This window comes from Canis lupus, chromosome 7, assembly GCF_003254725.2.
Source record: "Canis lupus dingo isolate Sandy chromosome 7, ASM325472v2, whole genome shotgun sequence".
NCBI classification, from domain to species: Eukaryota; Metazoa; Chordata; class Mammalia; order Carnivora; family Canidae; genus Canis; species Canis lupus.
This window is the reverse complement of record NC_064249.1, coordinates 57,692,819-57,707,324: the sequence shown is the minus strand read 5'-3', so window position 1 is coordinate 57,707,324 and position 14,506 is coordinate 57,692,819. Positions and strand designations below refer to the sequence as shown.

At 37.1% G+C, this 14,506-nt stretch overlaps 1 protein-coding gene across 1 annotated transcript in view; it reads left to right on the top strand.

Annotated features, from left to right (window-relative positions):
• The window catches only part of DSG2 (desmoglein 2), a 48,492-nt gene that overhangs the window by 19,188 nt on the left and 14,798 nt on the right, over nucleotides 1-14,506 (top strand). The window contains exons 2-8 of the mRNA XM_025429235.3: nucleotides 3,733-3,768; nucleotides 5,771-5,905; nucleotides 8,409-8,570; nucleotides 8,701-8,845; nucleotides 9,735-9,901; nucleotides 11,862-11,999; nucleotides 12,116-12,301. Coding sequence (XP_025285020.3) covers nucleotides 3,733-3,768; nucleotides 5,771-5,905; nucleotides 8,409-8,570; nucleotides 8,701-8,845; nucleotides 9,735-9,901; nucleotides 11,862-11,999; nucleotides 12,116-12,301 — 969 coding nt within the window. The remainder of the gene's footprint in view (nucleotides 1-3,732; nucleotides 3,769-5,770; nucleotides 5,906-8,408; nucleotides 8,571-8,700; nucleotides 8,846-9,734; nucleotides 9,902-11,861; nucleotides 12,000-12,115; nucleotides 12,302-14,506) is intronic.

Sequence of the window (14,506 nt, the reverse complement as noted above, 5' to 3'; positions counted from 1 at the left end):
TACTGAAACAGTAATGAATAAGGTGAACTTCATTGTCTTTAACCCTAAATGAACAACTGATATTCCTATCACATTCTACAACCTTGCTATTTAAGAACCGGCCATGTCAGCATCACCCAAGAGCTGTTTAGGAAAGCAGAGTATAAGGCTAAACTGCACAGCTACTGAATTGAAATCTTCATTTTAACAAAATCCAAATGAGCAAAATGCACATTTAAGTTTAAGAAGCACTGTTTGTAACCATATGATTGTCTGCGTTTCTAACAAATAACATCTAGAAAGGACATTCCAGGAAAAAAAATCAATGGAGATACTCCTATGAGGAATTTGCATTTGAACAGGGAGCTATAAATTGCCTCCTTTTATTTATGTACTAATGAAACATGGTGTTTAGTCAGGATGATAACATTTAATAAAATATCATGTAGGGATGCCTGGGTGGCTCAGAGGTTGAGCATCTGCCTTTGGCTCAGGGCATGATCCCACGGTCCTGGGATCGAGTCCCACATCGGGCTCCCTGCATGCACCCTGCTTCTCCCTCTGCCTGTGTCTCTGTGTCTCTCATGAATAAATAAAATAAAATTTTTAAGATTGTATAATTATTATACCTTTTTTCCTAGGCCAAGTAAAATTTTAGGGAAGAATAAAAGTGGTAAATATTCAATCTAGCCAATTCCTCAATATGGCCAGTACAAGGTAAAGAAATAGGCAAGAAATATATTACTTAATTATACTTAATATATTATGAGTATTTATCCTGATGGTGTGACACTGAGGAATGTTGGATCTAGTTAATACTCTTTCCTTTCAAAAATTCCCACTAGAGAGACATTCAGAGAGAAATAATCCATTCATCGTTGCTTTCACTTTTTTTTTTTATACCATGCCATCTTTGAAAATACATGAATCTGGGGAGCACAACTTTGATTGAAGATATCTCTGGCTTTTTTAGCCAATAATAGGATGAAGTGCGAAAGAAATAATGTATCTGTCCATACAATAGATAATTAGCCATGGTCGTTTGTCTGCCCCAGAGAGGCTCAGACTAAAGACTGAACATCACACCCACTATCCTTGAGTTTCTCCTTGCAGGTGTAGAGAGAAGAACATGTACAAGATAGAGGAAAGAGTAAGGTGAAGAATCCACATGTAGAACACACCCTGCAAGAAGTCTTCAAAGAGATATGAATAAGTGAAAGAGACTTAGAAATTTCAGAGAAAGCCTTATTTTCCATGATTTATCAACAAGGGCTTCTTAGAACTTGGGATGTTGATAAAAGGCAAACTGAGAAAATCTAAATTTAAGGTGAATTATAATGAATTAATATACAAATGGAAGGTGGGAAAATGAAGGCAATAAATATAGACAATTTCAGTTTAGAATCATAGTAAAATAAAAAATATGTAACAGATTAAATGTTAGCAGAAACAGGAGAAAGGTTTGCTTGTTTTTAAGGTAAGGATGATCTTAAATGTATTTAGTTAGCCAATGGGAAGGAAATAAACATGTTTAATTAGCCAGTGGTGAGTGAAGATAAAAGGCTAGTGGAAGGAACAAAGTTCTTGAGAAAGTAAACGTAGGACAATAAATAGAAAGATGAAGATAAAGCGTACAGATGATGGTTAACTTTGGAAGGGAATCAGGACACCTCTGTCTTGGAGAAGGCAGGGAAGGAGAGGAGGATCGAAGATACAATCTCAGATAAAAAGTGGGGTAATCTAAGAGTAGTGGGTTCAGAGGTGTGGTCCGTGTGATTGGGATAGTCTCCTAAGTGTGGAATGGTGTGATAGGGCTACTATACAAAGATAAGACAACTCTATAATTTATGGTCTGAATGAGCACACTTTTTTGCAAATGAACAGATTATAACAGGATGCTGTGTCTGTACAGCAGGCGTCATCCAGATTCTCCTGGGCAAAAATAAACAACGTGGTCACCCTAGGAAAGGAGCCACTCCCTTGTGGAGGGAGCAGCTATTAGGGAATGAATAGATATGGTAGGTTCATTCAGCCTCTATGGCCCTGGGTAGCAGTGTTGCCAGTACAGGGTCAGAATCAAAGAGAGTAATAGGCTTACAGACAGGGAAAAAGTGAGGCAGGAATATTAGAAAGTCAAGAGAATGAGGGGTCCTGGAGCCACTGTCTTTAGAATGGCTGGCAATAATCTACTAGCTTTGTCTAATAGGGAGTCGTCTACAATGTTGGAAGTGTTCTCAAGCCACATGCCTCATGTGGATAGTGAGCAAATGAATTATTAATTTAAAAAAATTTAAGTGTAAATAGCCACATGTGGCTACCATGTTAGAAAGAAGAGGTTTAGGGGCGCTTGGGTGGCTGAGTTGGCTAAGCATCTGACTTGGGCTGAAGTCATGATCTCGGAGTCCTGGGTCAGGCCCCACAATAGGGTCCCCACTCAGCAGGCAGAGCATCTGTTTCTGCCTCTCCCTCTGCCCCTCCCTCTGCTCTTGCTCTCTGTCTTTCTCTCAAATAAATAAATAAAATCTTTAAAAAAAAAAAAAAGAAAAGAAGAAGGAAAGAAAGAAAGAAAGAAAGAAAGAAAGAAAGAAAGAAGAAAGAAGAGAAAGAAAGAAAGAAAGAAAGAAAGAAAGAAAGAAAGAAAGAAAGAAAGAAAGAAAGAAGAAGAAAACTGGTCTAGATTAAGCCAAGGGAAAGTGAAACGAAGCAATTAATGCACTGTAAAGAAAGGGCAGCAAAAGTCAAAGACCAGGATAAGATTATATTGTGCAGTTTGTTTGTTTGTTTGATTATTTATTTATTTATTTTAGAGAGCACACAAGGTGGAGGAGGGGCAGAGAGAGAGGGAGAAAGAGAATCTTAAGCAGGCTCCACGCTCAGCCGGGGTGGGGCTGGATCTTACAATTGTGGAATCATGACCTGAGCCAAAATCAAGAGTCAGCCACTTAACCCACTGAGCCACCCAGGCGCCCCTATTATGCAGATTTTAGAGTAAACATAACTGTATTTAGTTCTGTGTGATGATGAAGCCCAAAGTGTGACAGTCCTTGATAAGAACCAAAGAAAAGAGTTGGTGGGACTTATGTGTAATGTCTAAATATCAGTAGTTGTGTGGGTGGCCCTGGGAATGATGGGAGTTAGCAGAGTCAGGGATGAAGGGTGCATTTCACATCAAAGCCTTGAGGAAAGTTATGTGGGTCCCTGAGAACATGAGATGGAGAGTTTTTGTTTTTCAGATATTAGCTTGTGTTCTGAGTTACCTGGAGGAGACAGTGTGAATCCAGGAGAATGTAGATTCCTGTCTCTGGCCCTGGTCATGACAGGGGGATAAAGGGGAAAATTTAAATTTGCTTATTTTTGAGAAAAGAGGATAATAGTAATGGTGGTGTTTTTGTTTTTGTTTTTTTTAAGATTTTTTAAATTTATTCATGAGAGACACAGAGAGAGAGAGAGAGAGAGAGAGAGAGAGAGACTCAGGCAGAGGGAGAAGCAGGCTCCACGCAGGGAGCCTGACATGGGACTCGATCCCAGGTCTCCAGGATCACGCCCTGGGCTGAAGGCAGCGCTAAACCACTGAGCCACCGGGCTGCCCTTTTTTTTTTTTTTTAAAGATTTTATTTATTTATTCAAGTAATGGTGGTGGTTAACTTTTTCTTAATGTCTATACTATTTTAGGTGGCAAGTTATTAACAAGTATTTAAACTGAATTGAGTGATAAATTATATTAAACAACAAATAAATAATTTTATTTTCCAGATCTGCTTTTACTTTGGAAATGGACTCCATTTGGAGGTAAGGAATCAAGGGGATTATTTCTGTCTTTTGGACTCAGAGGCTTAATTTCATGGACAGCATTTTGACTATGCCTTCCCAGATTAAAAATGCACATTCCCTTAGACCTAGCCATTCCCACTCAGCCAAGTGCATAGAACATAAATCCAGAGATGTTCAATGCAGCATTTTGTGACAATCTAAATGTTCATTGATAGAGTGATAAAACAATTTATGGTACATGAAAATGTCCCTGATGAGGTAGTGAGTGAAAAATCAAGGGGCAGAATAAGATGTATAGGATAATTCTATTTTTATAGGAAAAAGAGCTTTAAACATGTGTATGAACATAAGACAAGATTATTAAGCAGTTAACAGTGAAGACTCTGAAGTACAAGACAAAAAGTAGAATAAAGTTTTATATTTTACGTTATAAACTATAATGTTATTTTGCTGTTTTGTTGTGTAATTTAATTTTTTAAGTTCTAGAAATATTTTTCAATTAGAAAAAAAAAATCAGTGACCTAGTGATAACCAGTATTATGAAAAAAATACATGCTATATAGAGCAACAAAATAAGTAAGATGATAAACCTAGCACAATAATCATTTCTGATCTTGGTATACTAGGTCAACTGTATTGAAGTTTTCCTTGCATAAAATGTTTATTAAAGCCCAACTGAAAATATATAGAATAAATCTTTCTACTTGAGGTTCTAAAAACAAAAGATGGACAATTTAATCCTTTACCTCATCCTTTAAACAATAAATCCAGGATCCCTGGGTGGCTCAGCGGTTTGGCGCCTGCCTTTGGCCCGGGGCGCAATCCTGGGGTCCTGGGATCGAGTCCCACGTCGGGCTCCTGGCGTGGAGCCTGCTTCTCCCTCCTCCTGTGTCTCTGCTTCTCTCTCTGTGTGTCTATCATGGATAAATAAATAGATAAAAATCTTAAAAAAAAAACAATAAATCCATTAACTGACAGTTTCACTAGGTTTTAGTTAAATTGATACCACAAGTTAGTTACTAAGATTTAGTTTTAAAACATTTAATAATTCATTTTTAACCTACATATCACTACAGAAAAATGAAACTTCATTTTCAGTAAGAAAATAATTTTTTACATGCTGTATTATTTTTTAATTTGCCAATTTGTATGGTCACTCTATTACCCTAGCCTGCTAAAGGAACAATCAAATCCACTGATCACAAGTCTTGAAAAGATCTGGTTGGCTTTATTCAATGATTAATGAATAGGGAAGCATCCAGTCTAGCAAATAAAATCTTTTTTTTTTTTCAAATAGAATCTTTAACAATTGATCAAAGCAAGAGGGTTTAATAGACCAAAGCAAGAATAGGAAATTACCCTGAGTATTTGCTGATTGGTTAAAGCAGAGTCACTTTGGAACCGGGGCAGATAAGATAAGGTCCTGAGCAGGCAATGCCTGACTGCTTGACCTAGGCCTTCCTTTTCTGGGAGAGCCAAGAACAGAAATTTAGTTATGTTCCAATTTATTGATGCAGGGCTTAGCATAGTAGACTCCATCCTGAGTCTTCATCTGGAAACTTTAATAAGCCTTTGTAACTCTTCACTCTTGGAAGTCTTTTCTTACTGATAAACAAAACTATACTGTTCTGCTGGTTTAGAGACAATTTCTTGAATGCCTATGGAGTTTGTTAGAGTGTATGTATTTCCTCTTTGAAAATGACATCTGTTTAAAAATATGAAATCTGGGATGCCTGAGTGGCTCCCCGGTTGAGTGTCTGCCTTGGCTCAGGGTGTGATCCCAGTCCAGGGGTCAAGTCCCATACCAGGCTCCCCATGAGAGCCTGCCTCCCTCTGTCTATCTCTCTGCCTCTCTCTGTGTGTCTCTCATGAATGAATACATAAATAAAATCTTTTAAAAAAAATGAACTTTATACCTTAAGATTTGCATAACTATTTTTAAAGTTTTAATAAATTACAGATTACCATACTAATGTTTTAGGATACTTAATAATTTTTTGACAATATTTTATTGTTGTAGGTCTTAAACGCAAGAAATGGAAATACTCTGCTTCCTAAACACAGACACTTAGTGCGGCAAAAGCGTGCCTGGATCACCGCCCCTGTGGCTCTTCGGGAAGGAGAGGATCTGTCCAAAAGGAATCCAATTGCCAAGGTACCTTCTACAGAGAAATAGGAAATACATGTATATTATTGAGATATAATAGGAGAAGACTTTTATGTTCATTTTTAAATTTAGGGAAAATAATATAACGTACTTAGTGAGTCTTTCCCAGTATTCTGTGTGTATTATATAATTTGGGGCTTTAATTCAACTAAGAGTTAGGGATCTAGCATCAGTTGAGTCTTTGTTTAAGAGAGGGTTTTAACACTCAAAAGAGGTATCATACGTAGGGGACCAAAGACTATTTTTCTTGATACCTCCCCTAGGTTCACTGACTGGTGCCCTATAAATTGGACTGACAAAAGATCCACAGGAGAACACCAAACAAGTTTATTAATGTGTGTATTGCCCCTATAACATATGGGAATACACAGAGATGAATAACTCAAAGATTTGAGTAGAATTGGGGCTTATAAAGCATCTTAGCAAAGCAATAATAAACTTTTAGAGAAGTGCCAAGATGGAGGAAAAGGTCCTTGAATCTCGAGAGATGGTAGGTTGTGGGAAGGCAAATATATGGGAAACCAGTGGTAGAAAAAGGCTAGTTAATACAGTTTGTTTTGTGGATGCCTGGTGCAATCTCTAAGGGTCTAAAGTTATCTCTGATGATTAAATTCTATCCTGCCTTATAGAGAAGGAAGTCTTTATTAAATTAAATTAAATTCTATCCTGCCTGATAGAGAAGGAAGTCAAATTTATGTCCTGCTTTTAGACACATAGGGGAAGCACAGAGAACTTTTCTTAAATCTGCTTTTCAATTGCCTTCAGCTCAAAATAATCCTACCCCAACGTCACATATTTGAGGATGGCATATCCTACCACCCTATATATAAAAAGTAATTTTCAAAGTGAAAAGAACTGGTATCTAATAGGGAAGATGACCATATATCCTTGGTTTATACCCATTGTCCTGGCCTAATAATTAATAACTCCCTTTCACCCTCAAAGTGTCATATTTTTTGATAAATTCAATGGTAATCCTACTAGTATATACCTCAGACTTAGCATGTGCCAACCTGAGCCCTTGATTGTTCCCCTAAAGCTGTCCTCCATCAGTTCTACCCATTTCAGTCAATGGCACTATAATTCTATCCAGTTTTTCAAAAATGTAGCAGACACTATCAGTTCTACCTCCGGAATATATTCCAGATCTGCTCACTTCTCTCCCGTATCATCCAGGTCAACGTGATCTCTGGCCTGCCTTGTCTGCCTGCTTCGCTCTTGCCATCCCTCACCCTGCCACAGTCCATTCTCCAGAGAGCAGCCAGAGTGATCTTTTAAAAAGACAAATCAAAGCATATTCATCCCTTTAGTGAAATTATTTCAATGGTGTCCTGCTACAGTGGAAGGAATATTCTTTACTCTGACCTATAAGAGCTCTTATACAAGACCTCCTCCCTAACATCAGCTCCTATCACCCCCCATCTCCCATTTCGTACATCCCTAAGTCAACACAAACTCTTTCCAGCTCCTCACCCTTTGCCCTTGCTGCTCCCTGTGCCTAGAATCCCCTCTCCATAGATACTTGCAATATCTCATGGCATCAAGCCTCTGTCCAAGTGTCATCCCCCAAAAGAATTCCCTTTTCTGCCTCACCCCATCCCTTTACTCCTGTTTCAGCATGGTTATAGTGCATTCCACTGTGTGACATGCCATACATTGCTTACTTGTATGGCTCCCTTAGTAGAGTGTCAGCTCCCTGAGGGCTTCTATGAGGTCTGTTGAAGAAAATTAAGGAACCAATAGGGGGCCACAAAAACACATTTACTAATGAAGAATTACAGACACAAAATGAAATTGTTTATAGAAAAAGATGACAACTACAAAAGACAGTAGAAATGGGTTAGATGCATGAATTTCCTGAGGCATTCCAACCAAGGAAGGTGCTTGACTTTTTTAATCCTTCTGTAGAAGTATGCCTTAGTCTTACTTTCCAAATGATCAAATGGATTTATAAAGGTGGTTTTGACTCTCCAATTTTTACCTCATATGCTAACTATAAACTTTAAAAAAATTTTTTTAGAGAGAGGTTTGGTGGGGAGGGACAGAGATCAAGGAAGATGAAGAAAAGAATCTCAAGCAGACTCCACACCCATCACAGAGCCTGACATTGGGCTTTATCTCATGACTCTGAGATCATGTCTTGAGCCGGAATCAAGAGTCTGATGCTTAACTGACTAAGCCAGCCAGGTGCCCCTCCTCAGGTTGCTAAATTTAAAATCTGTCCTCCTAAAATATACCCCTAATGATATCTTTGTTTCATAGCAACCCTAAGAGGTAGGCAGTAGTAGTTCTCTACTTTACAGATAGGAACACTGAGGCACAGAGTGGTTAAGTACCTCTTAGTAAAGCCAGTAAGTGGCTGAGATAAGATTTGAATCCAGGTTGGCTAACATCAGCACATCTTCTCTTGAGTGTCCTCCCTACCCTCCCATTAAAAATATGTGTTACAGAGAGTTTAATGTGGGGCATTCTTCTGTTATTTTTATGTTAGATACATTCTGATGTGGCAGAAGAAAGAGGACTAAAGATTACATACAAATACACTGGAAAAGGGATCACAGAGCCACCTTTTGGTGTGTTTGTCTTTAATAAAGACACAGGAGAATTGAATGTTACCAAGATTCTTGATCGAGAAGAAACACCAAGTTTTCTGGTAAGAACAGTTTTACGTTAATTAGTTTGCAGTTCTTCTTTGGTAATAGTTATGATTGTTTTGCTTTTATATTGTGATAATTTAATTACCTTAGCTTACATTTAATCTATTATTTATGTCATGATTTCAGCTAATTGGTTATGCTTTGGATGAAAAAGGAAACAACCTCGAGAAACCATTAGAACTCCGCATTAAGGTTCTTGATATCAATGACAATGAGCCAGTGTTCACACAGGATGTCTTTGCTGGGTCTATTGAAGAACTGAGTGCAGCAGGTCAGAGTTGTTTAATTTTATGAATGAGTACCCCTAGTCATGTAAACCCCATTGTGTAACTGAACGCTAAATCCTGTATCTTGATGGACGTTAAGTACTACCTGCAGGACAAATGGTAATAAACTTATCACTCTAGGTTTGGAACTGCTTTTTCTGTGATAAGTTCAAAAGACTTTACCTGATATCTTTTTTTATCTACAGAACAAATATGGCAGATCAATGTGATGGGTTAGGTCTCCATAGCAACTATCCTGCCTTGTTGCTAGAAAGCAACCATAGACAACATATAAACAAATGATTGTGTAGCTGTGTGCCCATAAAATATTATCAGAAATAGGTGGCTGGCTGGCTTTGGCCTACTGGCAGTACTTTGCTGACCTTTGATTTACGTTATTTCTGTAGTCAGGCTTATTGATGACATGGTCCAATGCAGTGGTCTATGTGAAGACTTACAGGAAAGATTTTTCTTTGATAATAATATACCTTTATATTATAGAGCTATTGCTTTATATTATACAGCTATTGCTTCTCCTGAATTGTTTGTATTTTAATAAGCATGTATTTGTTCCTTCTTCTTTCTTTGTGTTGATTATTAGACCTATTCTAAATGAAATTTGTAGCCTTCCTGTAGGAAGCGTTCAGGACTTCACCCTAAGACTTATCTGTACTAATGTCAGCCTTGCCCTCTTCTTATCTTTCCCATTTCTGCACTCCATTCACACTTACATTCTAATCCAATTAAAGTTTTTGGTCTTGATAAACTCTGATTTTGATAAGCCTTTGAAATAAATCCTTTTGGGAACAGGCTGAAATTATAGAGAGAATAATAACTTACATAACCGTGCTTAAAGTTGAGTTTCATCTTGGACATATTTGTTTCTAATGCCAGATACCCTTGTGATGAAAATCAGTGCCACAGATGCAGATGAGCCCAATACCCTGAATTCTAAAATTTCCTACAGAATTGTGTCTCAGGAGCCTACTTATCCACCAGTGTTCTACCTAAATAAAGACACAGGCGAGATTTATACAACCAGTTTCACATTGGACAGAGAGGTAAATTAGTGTTTTATGTTGTTTATTTTTTAAACTCTATCTTTTTAGCTTTTCCTTTCTCTTTATTTCTTTTCTAATTTTCTTGCTTTCTTTTATATTCCTCATGTATAGGATAACTCCTAAAAATGCCCTCTTCTAATGATGTGCAGTCCAATATGGCAGCCATTAGCCATATGTAGCCATTGAACACTTGAAATGTGATTCATCCAAATTGAGACATGCTATAAATCTAAAAAAGTCACCCAGATTGAAGAGATTTAGCATGAATAAAAAATGTAACATACCACCTTAGTAATATTCTGTTGATTGCATGTTGACACAGTAATATTTTAGATACCATGGGTTAAATAAAATTCATTTAAAATTAGTAGCATCACCTCTCTTTTTTTTTTAACTTCAGAAGTTGACTGTTAGAAAAATTAAAATTACATAAGGACAGCACTGTTCTAGGGCCTCTCCAATCAGGATTCTGTTTCCTAGAGTGTCCTAAAGCAATGTCCTGTGATTTGTGCTCCTGTAATGAAACTTCAGGAGTCTCCTCGACTGCTAATACAGATATATAGGGAAGAACAAAGACTGAGGTAGGAGTCCTACTTAGGATAATAGAAATGTTCATAAAAGATTGTTGTAAATCCCAAACTGGAGGAAAATCTCAGTAGGTTTCCTGGGCAGGCTATTCTCAAAAGGCTATTCACTTTTTAATTTCTAACTCAAAGGGAAAATTTTGGATGAAAACAGGAAATAGAAGACTTTTTAAATGCTACATATGTGAAGGTCTTAACAGTAGAATGCCAGTAGAATGTTGATGATCTTAACACTGTATTGTCATCAAACATAAGTCATGGTCTAGGTACAGTGACTATATTTTGTATTACTTAGGAAAATGATTTCATTTTCCCCAGAAAGGGAGAAGATTGTGCCCAACATTGCTAACAAGATCTCTGTAAAATTAAAGAATATTATTATTCCTAATATTCTACTCCACCTTTTCACATAAAATTAGAATGGAAAAGTATTATTTTTAATTATCCTGATTTTTTATAAGCTGCTATCTAATGAAGTATGGCAAGTTTAGCCAATAATAAACAATGTCTGGCACTTATTGGCATTTACCATGTGCCAAGTGCTACTGGAAGCCTTTTACATAGATTAATCCATTTAATCCAACTAAAAACTATATGAGGCAGATCTAGTTATTATCCCCATTTTACACAGAAGTAAAACAAGGGTCAAAAGGATTAAGTGTATATCTAACACAGCTAATAAGTTACAAAGACAGAATTGGAAGCCAAGCAACTGGCTCCAGAGCCTCAGTTACCTATTACTGAGCAGTTCTGTCCCACATAGGACCCCCATGCATTGGCACTGGCTGACCCCCATTTTTTCTTAAACTCCAACTATATCGAATGGAGCCATAATAAGGGGACCACGTGGAAGATAAGGACTCACTTTGGAGTAGCATGTAAGACCTCATTCTCTAGGACAGATTCTTTAAGAATTGTCTCTCTCAGAATGTCTAGACAAAATCAACCACATTTTGTCTTCACTGGCCAAGTTTTCTTGGGGACTAGGTTTTTCTTGCTTAATTTCTAGCTGAAAATGAAGAAAGAACCAATTCCTATAGTCTCCTCCTTCCCCATCACTTCCATATAGAGCAAACTACATTTTGAAGGGCACTTCTTTGTGCACAGACTATTTTAATGAGAGACTCATTTCCTGATAATGTTACCAATGACATATTTAAGAATTTGACTACCAACAACTTCTCTAGGCCTTCCTGGCCTTCTAGAAATGCTCAGACAGCAAATAAACAGCATCTTCACATGAATAACAGATCATAAAACTTACTTATGAATAAGATACCCTGTGGTTCATTCTCTTGATGATCGAGAGAACTAAAAAGAAGATTTGGGAGTGGCTCATTTTCACCCCAGGACGGATATTTTTCATTGCCTTGCAGGAACACAGCAGCTATACTTTGACAGTGGAAGCAAGGGACGGCAATGGACAAATAACAGATAAACCAGTAAAACAAGCTCAAGTTCAGATTCGTATTTTGGATGTCAATGACAATATACCTGTAGTCAAAAATGAAATGGTAACTATTATTTTTATAACAAACATATCTATTTACTCACATTTTAGTACTAACTAAAAATAATATCACTTGTTTGTGCTACATTAAAATAGAAATCTGGTTTTCATGTTTTACAGAATGAAGGGGTGGTTGAAGAAAACCAAGCCAATGTAGAAGTTATGCGCATAAAGGTGTTCGATGCAGATGAAATTGGCTCTGATAATTGGTTAGCAAATTTTACATTCGTATCAGGAAATGAAATGGGTTATTTCCACATAGAAACTGATACTCAAACTAATGAAGGAATCGTCACCCTTATTAAAGTAAGTACTTAATGTTCAAAATTGGCATGGGAAAAGTTGGTGAAGAAGAAGTGATTGTATTTGGAGCGTCAAATGCTTAAAAGTGCTTTACATACTCAACCTACACAACTATTTGAGATTGCAGACTTCCCTATTTGCCCAAGTTCTGTAGTTAGTAAATGGTCACACTACAGTCCAACTTCAGATCAGGGGACTCGAATCCTGATCTGATAACATGATACCAGCAACATTATTGTTCAGCATACTTTCTGTCTTTCTTGCATCCTGTGCCTGACAAACATCCTTACATCATGACCTCTTGCATCTACTAAGTATCCCCAATTTACTATCTCTTATTTGATCAACTTAACATAAAGCCAGACCTCACTAATAGCATCTAAAAACAAAAGCTGTAATAACTCGACAAAGCTTGAATCCAGTTGTCCTCATACTTAAATAAGAGTCGCTTTGTAAAGTTACATGTCCCAAATGCAGATTCCTGGGCCCTGTCCTCAAATCCAATGGGGTAGAGCTCAGGAACTTGCCTTTATAACAGAAATCCACTTGTGACTGTAATATAAGTAGTATGAGGATCACATTTAAAACATAGTGTTCTGGGATCCCTGGGTGGCGCAGTGGTTTAGCGCCTGCCTTTGGCCCAGGACACAATCCTGGAGACCCGGGATTGAGTCCCACGTCGGGCTCCCGGTGCATGGAGCCTGCTTCTCCCTCTGCCTGTGTCTCTGCCTCTCTCTCTCTCTCTCTGTGTGACTATCATAAATAAAAAAATAATAATAAAAATTAAAAAAAAATAAAAATAAATAAAACATAGTGTTCTAACTTCTTGTGCTTAATTGAACCAATGGAAGGAAAATAATCTTATTAAGTATCTGGGTCTTATACATTTGAAATGTATTACCCTCACAGAATTTTTTAAACAAAAATATAGGATGAATTTTTATCTAACATTATAAGAAGGAAAAATATCAATGTGTTTTTAAATGGTGTATGATAGGGCAGCCTGGTGGCTCAGCGATTTAGCGCTGCCTTCAGCCTAGGGCCTGATCCTGGAGACCCAGGATCTAGTCCTATGTCGGGCTCCCTGCATGGAGCCTGCTTCTCCCTCTGCCTGTGTCTCTGCCTCTCTCTTTCTGTCTCTCTCTGTGTCTCTCATGAATAAATAAATAAAATCATAAATAAATAAATAAATAAATAAATAGATAGATAGATAGATAGATAGATAAATGGCTTATGATAGAATTGCCTTATCAGATTTTGAAATAAAATGCAAAGCTACAGCTTTCTTTTTTTTTAAAGCTACAGCTTTCAAAATACTATCCCATTAAGTCATATACAGTCAAAAATTGATTCCAGAAGTTTCTAAACTTTTACAAAAACTTAAATATGACAAAGTAGGTAAAGTCTAAACATAGGAAGAGGAATAATGATAATATAAATATATAACAGAATAGAGAAATATTAACCTGAACTTTCATGATAATAATTATGTGCACCATGCATTAATAGACTATTATATGCGCTTAGACTACCACTTTGTAAAGCAGAGGAATATAGAATAAGATCACCTCAAGTTTAAAGGGAAGACACAATTTATTATTATGCAAGAAGTGGATAATGGCATCAGAGACAAATAGATTTGCCTGCTTATATAGAAGTAAGGGATCCTCTTACTCATAGAAGTTACAACCTTGATAGATGCTTACAACAAAAAGCCAGTAACACACCAGGAGAAAGTTACTTAGTGATGAACCATAGCATAGAAGTACTGAAAGTATTCTCACTGTACCATGGTAGCACAAAAAGGGATATAGTTATTTCTACCAAAGGGAGCATAGCAAAAAATAGTAAAATTAGCATTAAAGTGACAACAGCAGATTGAGAATGTTATAAATTGACTGATTTGTATAAAGAATTTTTTCTGGGATGCCTGGGTGGCTTAGTGGTTAAGCATCTGCCTTCATCTCAGGTTATGATCCCAGGGTTGGGATTGAGTCCTGCATCAGGCTCCCCAAAGGGAGCTTGCTTCTCCCTCTGCCTATCTCTCTCTCTCTCTCTCTCTGTCTGTCTCTCATGAATAAATAAATAAAATATTTAAAAAAGAAAGGACAACTTGGAAGATAAAGTATGTATTCAGTGATAAACTGACTATATCAAATGTACTTTATAAGTTTCACAAAGAACAGATTATTTGGAGGAAGGTTATTA